The sequence below is a fragment of the Sinocyclocheilus anshuiensis genome, unplaced genomic scaffold, assembly GCF_001515605.1.
Source record: "Sinocyclocheilus anshuiensis isolate Anshui unplaced genomic scaffold, SAMN03320099.WGS_v1.1 scaffold784, whole genome shotgun sequence".
Taxonomy (NCBI): domain Eukaryota; kingdom Metazoa; phylum Chordata; class Actinopteri; order Cypriniformes; family Cyprinidae; genus Sinocyclocheilus; species Sinocyclocheilus anshuiensis.
In genome coordinates this window covers 1,377,864-1,391,050 of record NW_015554160.1, presented here as the reverse complement: position 1 = coordinate 1,391,050, position 13,187 = coordinate 1,377,864, and the positions used below count along the sequence as shown (strand labels likewise).

Here is a 13,187-nt window from a genome sequence, read left to right as displayed (position 1 = left end):
GGAAAGAGCACAGACTGAAGATCGATCCAAATGTCAATGGCAATCTTACAGAGCGTCGCCTCTAAAGATCTCCCACCTCATATGATCCAGAGCTTTCACAACCTCTTTCTCGCTTTCTCCGTTCTGTGGAATTGTGAAAATTCCAAATATTATTTTTGTTTATAATATAACAAAAATGGGACAGTAATGGAAAGGGATTGAGTCGATTATGTCTAGTATTTGATGGAAATACTGTAACTTTTGGACTTTCCTGCAGTATTTGCTTCTTTTAAGTTTGCTTCAGTCATCATATATTTCATATGTGTCACTTCACAACCATTCAGTAACATCAATAACATGTATTTATTCTATGTGCAGGTGTGTTCAATGGCGCTCAGCTAGGCCCAGGTGATCTGGTATAGCACCGTTTGCGCTGTGAGGAGGTGGACGCAGCACTGGGAATTCTGGGTAATATGGACTGGGCCATGATGGGAGCAGAGTGTTACAGGTCACTCAGCTCCATCACAGATCACCTGCTGAGAAAACCACTGGACCAGCAAACTGAAGGTAAAGACTCCAGACCTGCAGGCTTTGATTTCTGAACAGAGACTAAACCTAAACTTAATTAGTGTCAGGGAAATTGCAGCTTAGAATCAAAAAGGTCTTTACACTTCAAAATAACAGTATTTAAATCTCGTTATGTGCGCTGGTGCTGAGAACGATAGCTAATAGGACCATGGAGCACAATAAAACATATATGTATGGTTCAGAATTAAAGTAAAAGTAGTTTGACACTTAGTGGTTGTTAAAAGTTTGCGTTACATCATTAACATTCCTAGCTAATGTGTTGAACTAAAGGAAGTTACTCACTGTTACCACCTTGAAGTTTTGTTTTGAGAAATGCTCTAGTATAATTTGTTTGCAGATTTCACTTTGTTTGATATTTTGTATCTAATACAATGAGAACGGATTGGGGCCACTGCTTGTACATTTTTGATCCTGTTGAGTATGATTGCAGGTCAGTTGGAAGCTGCGCTGGGGATGTTTTATGCCCCCTGCAGACCCCTCTCAAACACTGTCATACTGGAGTACAGAGATCCCATCAGCCGATACGCCCGACGATTTTTCCATCACCTGCTCAGGTACACACATAACACACACTCTACATACAGTACACACCACCTCCTTCATCTGATTAATTCCTCTTCAGTTGAAAACAATAATTAAATAAAAATCAGCAGTCAGTCAGGTGTTCAGAAATGGCTTTGCAATGCTTCTGACTTCTCTCTTCCAGACACCAGAGGTTCGAAAAAGCCTTCTTGCTGGCTGTAGATATCGGTGCGAGAGATCTGTTCATGGTGAGCACACACTTTCAGACATGCACATACAATGGCAACAAAACAATACAACAAATATCTCAATTTAGTTGATAACTTGATAACACATTTGCATGTTGACGGTTCTGTGATGTCGGTTAATGGTCACATGAAATGCAGGTAAATACATTTTTAATATTCTGTCTTTTTTAGTAAGTGTTTTTATTTTAAGTTTTATTTATTTGTTTTTTTATTTTAATTTTACATTATTATTTAATTATTAGATTTTTATCAACTCACAAATATTCCGCTTTAGAAACCTCCAGGAGTTCACAAACCCTAGATTGGGGTTACCTTCAAAGTATGGGATCAGTAATATTTTATTTTAAAGAAATTATTTTATTCAGCAAGAACACATTAAATTAAGCTACAGTAAAGACATTTGTAATGTTACAAAAATTATATTTCAAATAAATGTTGAACTTTTTCTTCATCAAATAATCCTAAAACAGATGTATCAGGAATATTGAGCAGCAATACTGGTTTCAACATTGATAATAATAAGATTGGTACTTGAGCACCAAATCAACGTATCAGAATGATTTCTGGATCATGTAACACTGAAGACGTGAGTAATGGTATCTGAAAATTCAGCTTTGCCATCTCATGAATAAATTACTTTAAAAAATATATTGAAATAGGAAACAGTTATTTTAAATTGTAAAAATATTTTTTTGTTACTGTTTTTGATCAAATAAATGCATCTTTGGTGAACATATTTCAAAAACATTATAAAACACTTACTGTCCCAAACTTTTGAATAGTAATGTACATTTTGTACATATGAAAATGTTCAAAAATGCAGGCAGAAAGCATGTTCTAGCTAATTTAATTAAGTCTTTATAAGTTAGCATAATCATAGCTTTTTATGTATTTGAAAATAAATTAATCTGTGATCATTAAAAAGATTCATTAATTTAATATTGTGACAGGGTATAAATTAAAAATATGTTTTAAAATGACTAAAATGAACTTAAAAATGTGTTGCCATTGTCTATGACAATAGTTTAGTTATGGGTGGGTTACACATTCAGAGACCTTTGAGTTGGCTCTGTTTTGGACTGAGAGGCTCTGGGCAGGTGCAGCTCGGGGTTTGAGGCCCCTGGCCATGTCACGTGCCCTCTCTCCTATGCCATAACAAGAATCCCCGAGACTCCAGAGAGCAACAGTTGCTAAGAGAAAAAGAGCGAGGGAGTCTGTCTTTCACAGCTCTCGTGGCCGGTTCACTATCTTTTCTCTCCCTCTCCTTTCTCACTCCTTTAAATGGTCTTGTGTGTGTGACCCCTTTTCTAGGCCTCCTCTCTCCATGCCCGAGTGACACCTTCCCTATTAGCGTTCACTCCGGCTGCTGTCTCTCTCTTTCTCTCTGTCCTTTTTTCATGCAGTTCCTCTCTCTCCCTCCTTCTTTCACGCTGATCGCACTCGTTCCAATTCATTCCCCACTAAGTGCTGCTGCTGAGGGCCCCAATTGAAAAGGTGGAGCTCGAGCCACACAAGCCTGAAAGGGCAGAGAAGAGAGGGAGGGAGGGAGGGAGAGAGAAGGGCAAAGGAAACCTGGATCTGTTATTCTTGGGACATGCACTGGGAAAACGCAAAAGAGAAAGGATGAGAGAGACGAAAGTGGCAAATTATGAATGGCCCATGAATATCAGTCCTTGTGAATCAACAAAGAGCAGAGAGAGAGCGAGCTAAAGGCAGAGAAACAGAGAGAGAAGGCAGTGGCGTTTCACCCTGCAGTTTTGGCTCTTGGCTAATTAGCCACAGAAGTTGAATTAAACCACCCACAGGAGAGAGGGAGAGAAAGAAAGCAAGAGAAAGGCAGAGAACGAGCGGGGGTCATTGCTCCATCTGATCTGTTCCCCTCCGTGTCACAAAGGTCAGCTGAAACAAAACGGACGGAGCCCCATGTAAGAGCACCCAGTATGAGCCGGGCTCGAGTCTCCATTGTCTCCGAACCAACAATGGAGCACCGAAAGAATTTCTCTTTCTTTTCTTTTGTAAGGAGCCTTTTGTGAAATTGGAGGGGTCGGAGTCACCCAAAGGGGTAGAGAAGAAGGGAGAGGGAGGGCAGGGTTGCCCCTCCACTCGTTTGCTGGAGTGTTTTGCATAATTGTAACATTCTATACTTGTAATTATCCACTGATGTGAACCCTGATAGCGTCTGCGCTAATTCGTTTAGCCGTATTTCCCTGACTTTTCTCGTTCCTTGTAACATTCTATACTTGTAATTATCCACTGATGTGAACCCTGATAGCGTCTGCGCTAATTCCTTTAGCCGTATTTCCCTGACTTTTCTCGTTCCTGTGCTTTTTTTTTTTTTTTGATCTGCCGATTAATTAATTAGATCATAATTGTGATCATATGCTTGATTTGTTGGTTAATGGGGCGTGTGTTTGCTGGAAACGGAGGGGGCCAGTGTTAATATCAACGATTAGACATGATGTGCGGCACAGAGCTGATATTGGCTGGTTTCTGTGTTGAGATGGATAATGAACTCTGTAAGACCCTCTCGTGTATCTGATAAACACCTTCCTCAAACACTCACGTGGATTACAGGTGTGATCCTCCAGAATTGTTTTCGCATGTGTGTGAGCGTAAATGCGCAGTTGCGCATGTAATGGTTCTCTCTCTTGCTTTGCTCCACTGGTCCATGTTAATTTTAAACTCTTTTCTGACGTCGAGCGAATATCAAGCATCATCGCTGGACCAGCTGTTTATCCTGTCTCCATATGCCTCTCCAGTCAAAAATAACACTAAAAGGCCGTTTATCTGCATTTGAGCTCTTAAAGCTCTTAAATAAATAAGATTAGACCAGATCCGGTGTCCTGTGTAAGCTGTGGTGAATAAGAGGTATAATATCTGATTTATGTACAGAATTATTGTCATCCCTCTTAGACGTCTGGATTCAGTCGCTTTTTCTCCGTCTGGCTCTCTGTTTCCTGGCCTTCCTCTTTTTTTCAATCTGTCTGTCTTTCTGGCTCAGAAAGCATTATGTTCTGCTAAGCTAAAATAGAGGTCTTCAGATGCAATGCTAATATCCAGTGTTTGGCACTCTTTCGATTTCCTTCTCTATCTTTATTGTTGCATCTGATTTTTCCTCTTATGCATGTGGTTATAGAAATGTAGAGGTTCTTAAAATACACAGCCACGCTTATGAACTGGTTCTTTTTAATGAGTCGCTCAAAAAGATTAATGAAACAGTCTCAAATTCCTATGGTAGTTTGAGATTTGAATCAGATTCACTGAATCGTTTAGAACTGTTACTGAGTTTGCAGTTGACTCAGTAAATCAGGAATACATTTTCAGTTATGTCCAATTCAAACTGGGCAGAGAATCATTACTTGTAATTAAATATACGTATTCACAACAGAGTTTTGTTGCAATAAGTGGTATTCTAAAAAACATGGCAAAAAATATTGGTCATTGTTTAGCATAAAGAGCTGAGTTTGTAATTTTTAACTGATTTGGAAGATTAAATTTGTTTTGGAATAAAACTGTGAGGTTTAATCCTAAACTCAGTATTTGATTTTTTTTTAAAGAGGTAAAATATTATACCATCATAATTGAGTGATTCTGTATTTTCTCAAGTAAAAAGGCATTTGGCTCCTAAATGTTAATTTAGACTTTTTAATGTCTGGTAGCCTGTGATTGTTTTGTTTAAAAAGAAGAATCATTGTTTGAATCGTGAGGTTATTGGCTCTCGTCCCTGAGCCTGTGAAGAGCTAAATCAAGTCCTGTTTGATGTTTGTAAATCACTCTTATCCCCCTCCCCTCATTTGATCAGACTTGCAGAGGCTGGTTGAGGCATTAGTGCTCTGCAGGTCTGACTGTGCTGCATTCACCCTCCCTGCATCTCGCTGCAGCTCTGACTGATGTCCCCGAAGCGGAAGGATGGGTTTAGTGTTTAAACGGACAGAAAGAGAGAGGATCTTATTAGTTCGGAGACAGCACTGAGCTCCTCGCCCAACTTTCACTTTAATTTACCCATGAATGGGCCCGTTCAAGATGGTCAAATGTAGCCTGTCAATTACATTATTATAAGTTCTTCCACCATGTCTGAACATCTGAGGATCTTCTCGACAGATACATAAGGATATTCGGTTCACTGAGAACGTTTTGTACTACATGGTACAATATGCATACTACATCAGATTTGTTTCACATAGCTCTGGGTCTTAAATTTGAATGAAATGAATGGTATACATGAAAATCTGACCAAATATGAATTATCTTAAGCAGACAAGTTTTCAAGTGTACCAAAATTATTTTAATTATTTTATTTTATTTTTTCAAAGACTTATTACACTCCTGGTAACTGATTGATGAGCTATTACTAGGCAGTATTAGTTTGGTATTTTGGTTTTTAATTATTGCAATTATTTGCCAACATATTTTAACATATTTTCTGTTGCTTCATTTTGTGAAAGCAATAAGCCTTTCTATAGTGAATTTACCACTGTGTTGGTAGGCCTCTCTCTGTAGTTTATTCTGGAATTAACTACTTGTTAAAACTATTTTATGATTAAAAAAAAAAAGACTTTTACTTTAATACCCCAAAGGTTTCTGTCAGTAAAGCACATCTAGTGTCATTGTTCACGTTCCCTGAGCAGTCGGATGTGCTTTATCTCTGTTGTACGTCTCAATCCGGCATCCATTTTGGTGGGACTAATGGTGTGACATTTAAAAACATGTTTGTGGGTTAATGGAGGTCTCCTGACTGCATGAGGCTCTATAATAGATATATTATAGTCTATTCTCTGGGATGAGAGGGCTCATATTTAAGAGAGAGAAAGAGCAAGAGTGAGTGTGTGGATGTGTGTGCGTCACACACCCACCTGCTCGTAATGACAATAGTTTAAACTCTATTCCGACATGAAGAGCATCGCTCCTGCTTTTGAAAAGATGACACATGCCTTTCCCCACATTTTTGTGCTTTTTGAAACCAGTATGATTGCATCCGGTCAGAGTTCAGGGAGAAAGAGAAAAGGAGGGAGGACAACATAAAGGCGACCGAACAAATGAGCAAGACTGATTTTTGAAAGTTTGAAAATACTTTTATCTGTTTTTTTCCCCCTCTGAAACTTAAAACGGGTTATTTTATGTATTCTCTCTCTCTCTTTTTCTCCTGCAGCCTCTCTTCGCTTCTTCTCTCTCTTCGAGCAGAGCGCAAAAATGAAAAAGGGAAAAAACTGAAGTATTGTCATGTGAGCTGAGATTAATTTTAGATTGCTCTGCTGTTCTGCTTTACCTTCAAAGGACCTCCATTACGTGGCAGCAGATAAGGGTGAGGTGGTGTTAGCCGCTGTAGCCAAGAAGAAGGCTAATGAAATAGACGCAGAGGCACAAACATCGGCACAAGGTGAGAGAATTATTCACATAATGTTAGTTACAAAAAAAATGCTCCAAAATCTCCTATTGATGTGTGATGATTAGTGTTTACAAGTGCAAAATGATCACTCATAAACTCTCATTATCTGCGTGTTTTCATTTACTCTATTAGAAAAATTAAAATAAATGCTGCAGGGTAAAATCACCTTGGTCACCAGATGGAATTGCAACAGTATTGACTGTTTTCAAACAGGTTTTCCTGGCCTCATCCCCTTCGTCTTCCATTGTATAGTCAAACATATTAAGCTATGATAGGTACAATTATTTTGACACAGAAAAATGGCTTATTTCAGAAATTGTCCATTTTTTCCATCTCCAGTCGTTGCATGTGGCGTGTCGCAGCAGAATTTACTCTAGCTCTGAAAAAGCACATATACACTGTTCATTTCATTCGGTCTTTCATGATATGACGCAAGGCACATGTGACTCTGGTGATGGCACCACTGGGAAATTAAAAAAAGTCATTAGGTTTCGTCATTTTTAATCTCTTATGTAATTATATTTGACTATTTGAAGTTTTTTTTTTGGAGCGCTCTGTGCAGATATAGAGAGAGTTTGATTCATTCACGTTGTTAATTGGCTGAATAGGACGGGTTTAAAGTCCATTGACCTCAGCTCTGATATTCTGTTTCCTGCTGCCCTGATGAGGACGTCCCACGTGCTGTTCAACATACATTTCCTCGGCCAGCAGGGTGGGCATACGTTCAAATGAAAGAGAGCAGTAGAAAGAAAGGAAAAGTAAGAGGGGGATGAGGGACGGACAGAAGTGGTTTGGCTAACAGGTGTACAGATGAGACAAGGGAGGTGTTTAGCTTCTAATAAGGGGGTGAAAATTTGAGGGTATGTGTGTGTGTTTCCCACCCTGTCTGCCCATAAGCCTCTTAATTATGTCCTTGATGATTTCCCTGCTCTCTCACCCCGAGCAGACCTTAGCCTTGGAAGGAAGTGCTTAAAAGTGTGAATGTGAAAGGAACAGATGGGCAAAATAGTCTGTTTGGGGGCATTCTACCGCTGTTAATAGTTAAAATGTTGCAATTATAAGTCATTGCCTGAGATTTTTTTTTTTATAGTGCAAGATACCCCTTTTCTCTCTTTTTCTTTTCTGTCAGCTCTGTGTACGTTTTCAGGTCAATAGCTTCTTTGAGGTGCTGATATTGTGTGTTTGTGTGCAGGGATTATTGTGGAATAGAGGAATATTTAGAGGAAATTCTGTAGGGCAGTGTGGGGTATCATAAATAGGGAATGAGCGCGGTAGGATTCGGCATTGTGCTGTGCATTAAAAAGACAAGGTGTCTTGTTTACATTTGGCCAGCCTGAAGCGAATGTCTCACACTGTCAGCCAACCATGACTCTAAAGGATACACACACCCCAGAAATTCAAAAGTGACTTAATATTCACACATTATATGGCCATTCTCATAAATAAAACAAAGTTCAAAGTGTAAAACAGCTTTAATGGTATTGATCTGCTGTAGCTGCTTCTGGATGATTATTAACTGACAGTTTAGCAAGTGTTGTCCATGTAGTCCCTTAAACCAATATAATGAATGTCATCAAGTTAATTACATGATACACTGATGAAATAATTAATTGCAAATAATTTTATGTAAACGAAAATTGGATTTTCAAGTACATTTTGCATAAGCCTCTCATAGGCCTACAATCAGTGTGCACTATTTTAATATCTAAAAAACATTTATATATATATATATGTGTGTGTGTGTGTGTGTGTGTGTATATTTATATTTATATATATTAATATACTTGCATTTTATACAAATCAAAAACTATTATTATAAAACAGCTCTATCATTCCAAAGGTCTGGGAGCATGAGTAAATTAAATTAATATAATTGAAGAATTTTTATGGTGTCATTTTCTTAAAACTATTTATACTCAATGAATGAATTAAATGAACAGCCCTAATCATTAAAATTTGTGAAAAGTATCCCCCCCCCCCTATTTTTCTGGATCTCCCTGCATAGACGTTATGTAGTCTCTCTCTCTGTTTGTCTGTCTCTTTTTCCATCCTTCCACCGTTGCTTTGTTGTCACAGAAGAGGATCAGTGTTCACTGTCTTATTGAGGAGTGTTGATTTGGTGAGAGAGTCAATTGTAAAGGAGGACTCTGAGAAGAGCGTATGAGAGGGATCATCTTATAGCTCACGAGACGCAGACGCACACACTGCTGTGCTGTAGGGTGTTCCCTGAGATCAAGTCTCACTTATGTTCTCTTGTTATGTGTAACCTTCACTGTCTCTGTCTGGGAGAGTCGTGTATAAGACGCCCATGTATTACACAATATGTCATGTTCTGTCTCTCGCTCTCTCTCTCTGCTTCATACAGAAGAGCTTCTACATTTCAAAGATTCTACATGTTAAATTGTTTCCCTCGGGGCATGGTGGGATTTTGTGTGTGATTTTCAGACGAGTGTCAGTCACCGTACGAAGGGCAGAGTGGAGTTAAACTACCATCAACCATCAGCGAGAGGCATGATCACGACCCCAAACACTGGAGCACCGCATCAAGGTGTGTGTGTTTTTTAAATTCATTATTCATATGGTCACACTTTATTTTAAGGTCCAATTCTTGCCATTAACAAACAATTAACTACGACTTTTGCCTGAATATACTCCTAATTTACTGCTTATTTAGTAAGGTAGTTGTTAAGTTTATGTATTGGGTAGGACTAAGGATGCAGAAAATGGTCATGCAGAATATGTGCTTTATAAGTACCAATAAACAGTCAGTATGTTAATATTATTTCTAATAAGCAACTAGTTAATACTGAGAAATGGTCCCTTTACTAAAGTGTTACAGATAAAATTGTTAGCTGATACATTAAAAATGCCAAAAACTGGTCTGTCTTGCAGCATGTATAGTTCACCCAAAAATGAAAATGTAGTCATTATTTACCTTCATGTCTTTGCCAACCATATGCTGTTATTTTTTCTGTGGAACACAGAAGTAGATGTTTTTGGAGAATGTGATAGTAAAAGTAATAGTTCCGGTCCTTGATTGTGATTGGCTGAGCCGTGTTCAAGGCAATTGTAAAATACTCTATAAACACACACCTGTGATCTCATTTCATCAGTATTACTGCTCCTTTGTGTCTGTGTTGCTGTCTATGTGTTTGGCAGCCATTCTTCTGGACATTAATTGTTATCAATTATTAGTAAACCATGGCTTCTTGAGGCTTATTGCTTTATTATACAATGACAGTTCAGTTCGATGTCAAACTCCTAAGCATAAAGACTCCATAGTAAAGTCTCCAAAGTATTCCATACAACTCGCATGCTATGTGGTAAGAGCTGATAGCTTTGTGAAATTTAAGTCATTATTTGTTAATAATCTTAAGAACTGCCTTGACTGGAGCCTTGACTCTGTGAGCTGAACTGGAGAACCGTTTGAGAACGAATTACTCAGTTTGATGAACAAGTTCATTGAAAAGAACTTTCTGAAAAGAATGATTTTGTCAGATATTGAACTGATCCATTTGTCAAGGTCAATCATTCAGTGATTAACAATATAAATTTGGGTCTGTTCCTCACACAAGATTATCATATGGCTTCAGAAGACTTGGAATATAGTGTGTACGTTTTGTGCACTAATATTATGGTACTTTTTTGGCCCTTTTGGAGATTAACAGATGTAGTAACTTCTGTCATTATATGGAAAATAACTATGTGAAGATTCTTAGAAGCATACAGCTTTGAGGGATGTAAATAATGACTACATTTTAATTCTTGGGTGAACTATACATTCAACTCATGTCAAACATATATTTTGAGCAAACACCCATACTCACTCTTCTAGTATGTGTAGTTCAAGTTTGGCCTGGAGCATCACAAGGAGTGTGTAGCGTGAATGTGTGCGTGTGTGTGTGTGTTACATGAGGGTTGTCCTATTGTCTTATCCTCTCTCTCTGCTTCCATTGCTGTTGATGGAGGGACCATTGACTGTGCTGACTCTCTTTCTTTCTGTCCCACTTAAGCTCCCTTGATCTCCTTCAAATCCTGCCTCTCCCATCAGCCAGTTCCGAGTGGACGGCCCAAAGAGGATGGGGTGGGATTAACGGGTTTTTAAAACATAAAATAAGGAGTTTTGGGTAATTTGGCAGCTGGAATCCCAGTTTTCAGGCCTGTACTGCTACTCGACTGCATACAAGACATCAGTGGGAGATACTCCCACCCAGATAAATAGCAGTCGAGAGAGAGCGGAAAGCCTCTTCTCATTTTTCCTTTTTGTATTTGTTTTTTGGATATTTTTTAAAATTCTATTTAACCAGACTAATCTGGTGTCCGATGAAGTTTTATTGTTTCTTATGCTGAGCCAATAAGGCTTAGAGACACTGATTCAAGCTTCATGCCTGTGTTGTGCTGGCAAAGAAAAAAAAGATCGGGAGAGTGAGCGAGAGGAGGAGTACAATGACTTGGTGGCATCACCGTCGGTTGTACTAAATCCAGCCCTGCGCAGGGAGAGAGGCAAAGATGCGGATATCTGGAAAACATCCCGACACACATCTGTTGACGTATCCTTTCATTCTCTCACACACACACACACTCGGAGCACTCAGAAAGACGCGCTCCAGCTCTTGGACTCGTGACACTTTTTGCATCTGAGTGCATCTGTACATGTGTAGCGATATGCATCTGTACATGTGTAGCGATGTGTATGTGTTTGTTCGCTTGTTTGTATGGTGTGGGCTGCGCCCCGTAGGCCTCTTTTTCTCCTCCTCCCTCGATTCCTTGTAAGCGCTGTGCATCACTAAAGGAAATAGAAAAAGCACAGAAATTTGACCCCGTCTCCATCGCCAGTCGCCGCAGAAAACCCAAATCGCACAGCCCACAATACGACTGATAACATTCACACGGTCTTACACGCTTGCTGGATTTGACGGCACGCCGTACGGTGGCAGCGTGTTTTTTTGGAATACCCATGAATCCCTGGGAAAGGCCTGACTCCCACACGTAGCTTCTCCCTGTTGAGGGTCGGACCTGATGTGTGTGTGTGAAAGAGATCCAGATCCGTCTGCTGTGAATGCTAGTACACATTGATATTAGTGTGAACAGGATAGTAATGCTGGATCCTGTGAAGCATTCATCTTTCTGAATGCAGACGACCAGAATATTTCCATACAGCATGGACAGTTAGCAGTGCACATGTAAAACTGCTCTTGAGTCTGACCGTACGGGGTTAGAGAGATTTCTTTAGTCAGTCATATATGAAAAACATGATTCCAGTCTCTTTTGTCTGCATTAGGGCCGGAGAAACGTCAACCTCCGAGGCTACGGACGAGTTCTCGAACGCCCTGACAAGTCATCGCACCTGGCCTTGGAAACACACAGGTGTGTTCTTTTGAATACAGTTCTCAAAGTAGATATAAAAGTAACAGGGTTGAATGACTACATTGTTCTCAGTATTCGGATCAAGGCGTACAGCTTGTTTTTCATGTTGAGCTTTATGGTTATAATTTATATTGACTGTGTGTTTTACACAGAGCTCTACTGCCGTAGATAATTCCCTCATTAATGCCCTGAGAGTGATATCTTCCCTTCTGTTTTGCCCTCTCAAAAATAGGTTCAAGTTGACTGCCTTTTTTTCTGCTTGTATTGTACTTAGCTAATCATCCTAAAACATGAATGTTTTATTCTTTTCTGTCCACAGAATAATTTAACTTTTTCCCATACATATTTATTGGACAGTACAGACTGTAGGCTATTACAGACATTTACATCAGAATTTTAATACATGCATAATCCTGAATGCTAATGGCACACTCATAATTTACCATGGAGAAACCCTCCTCCAGTTGAGCTGCAGAGGATGCGTGAACTCAACACTTCCACCCACTCGTACATACAGTACATTTACGGCAGATTACTGAGTGATTGGTGCTCATCTGATCACCTGATTCAGGTGTGGTTGCAGAAAGGTGGTGCTGTGACATGCAAGCAGATGGGTTGAAGTAGAGCTTAAAACTTTTTAGGACACTTTTATGTGATTTTCAATGCTTTTCTCTCTTTAGAAATCAACCTGGTTGACCGGAACACCCAGGTAATGATTTACATTTCTATAATAATATGGTGTATTTCTTACTGTGTTGTTAACTTTTTGTATGAGCAACATTTACTGTCCTGTAATTGATGCATGTAGACAAATCAGTTCTGCCAGGTATTATATCTAAAATTGAGCAGAATATTTCTATTATTATATATTAATATTCTTTAGTCATAATTTCACTTCTAAAATATTTTATTATTGTATTACATTTTTAATGACATGTATAATATCTATTACTGCAGTTTTCGCTGATAGTTGTAATAATGATATTCATATTTTGTGACTTATAGGTGCCTGAGGAGGGGAAACTGAAAGTTATTCATTTTGGTTTAGTGTAAATAGACTTTTATTTGTACAATGAATAGTACTTTTTTACGATAGA

The 13,187-nt window shown here is 38.9% G+C and overlaps 1 protein-coding gene across 1 annotated transcript in view; it reads left to right on the top strand.

Annotated features, from left to right (window-relative positions):
- LOC107670804 (WD repeat-containing and planar cell polarity effector protein fritz homolog) overlaps positions 1 to 13,187 on the top strand; it is a 43,944-nt gene extending 30,757 nt beyond the window's left edge. The window contains 8 exon segments of the mRNA XM_016463571.1: positions 358 to 546; positions 998 to 1,121; positions 1,274 to 1,337; positions 6,612 to 6,714; positions 9,169 to 9,271; positions 12,005 to 12,090; positions 12,771 to 12,799; positions 13,096 to 13,187. Of these exon segments, the coding sequence (XP_016319057.1) occupies positions 358 to 546; positions 998 to 1,121; positions 1,274 to 1,337; positions 6,612 to 6,714; positions 9,169 to 9,271; positions 12,005 to 12,090; positions 12,771 to 12,799; positions 13,096 to 13,143 (746 nt within the window). The 3' untranslated portion in view covers positions 13,144 to 13,187.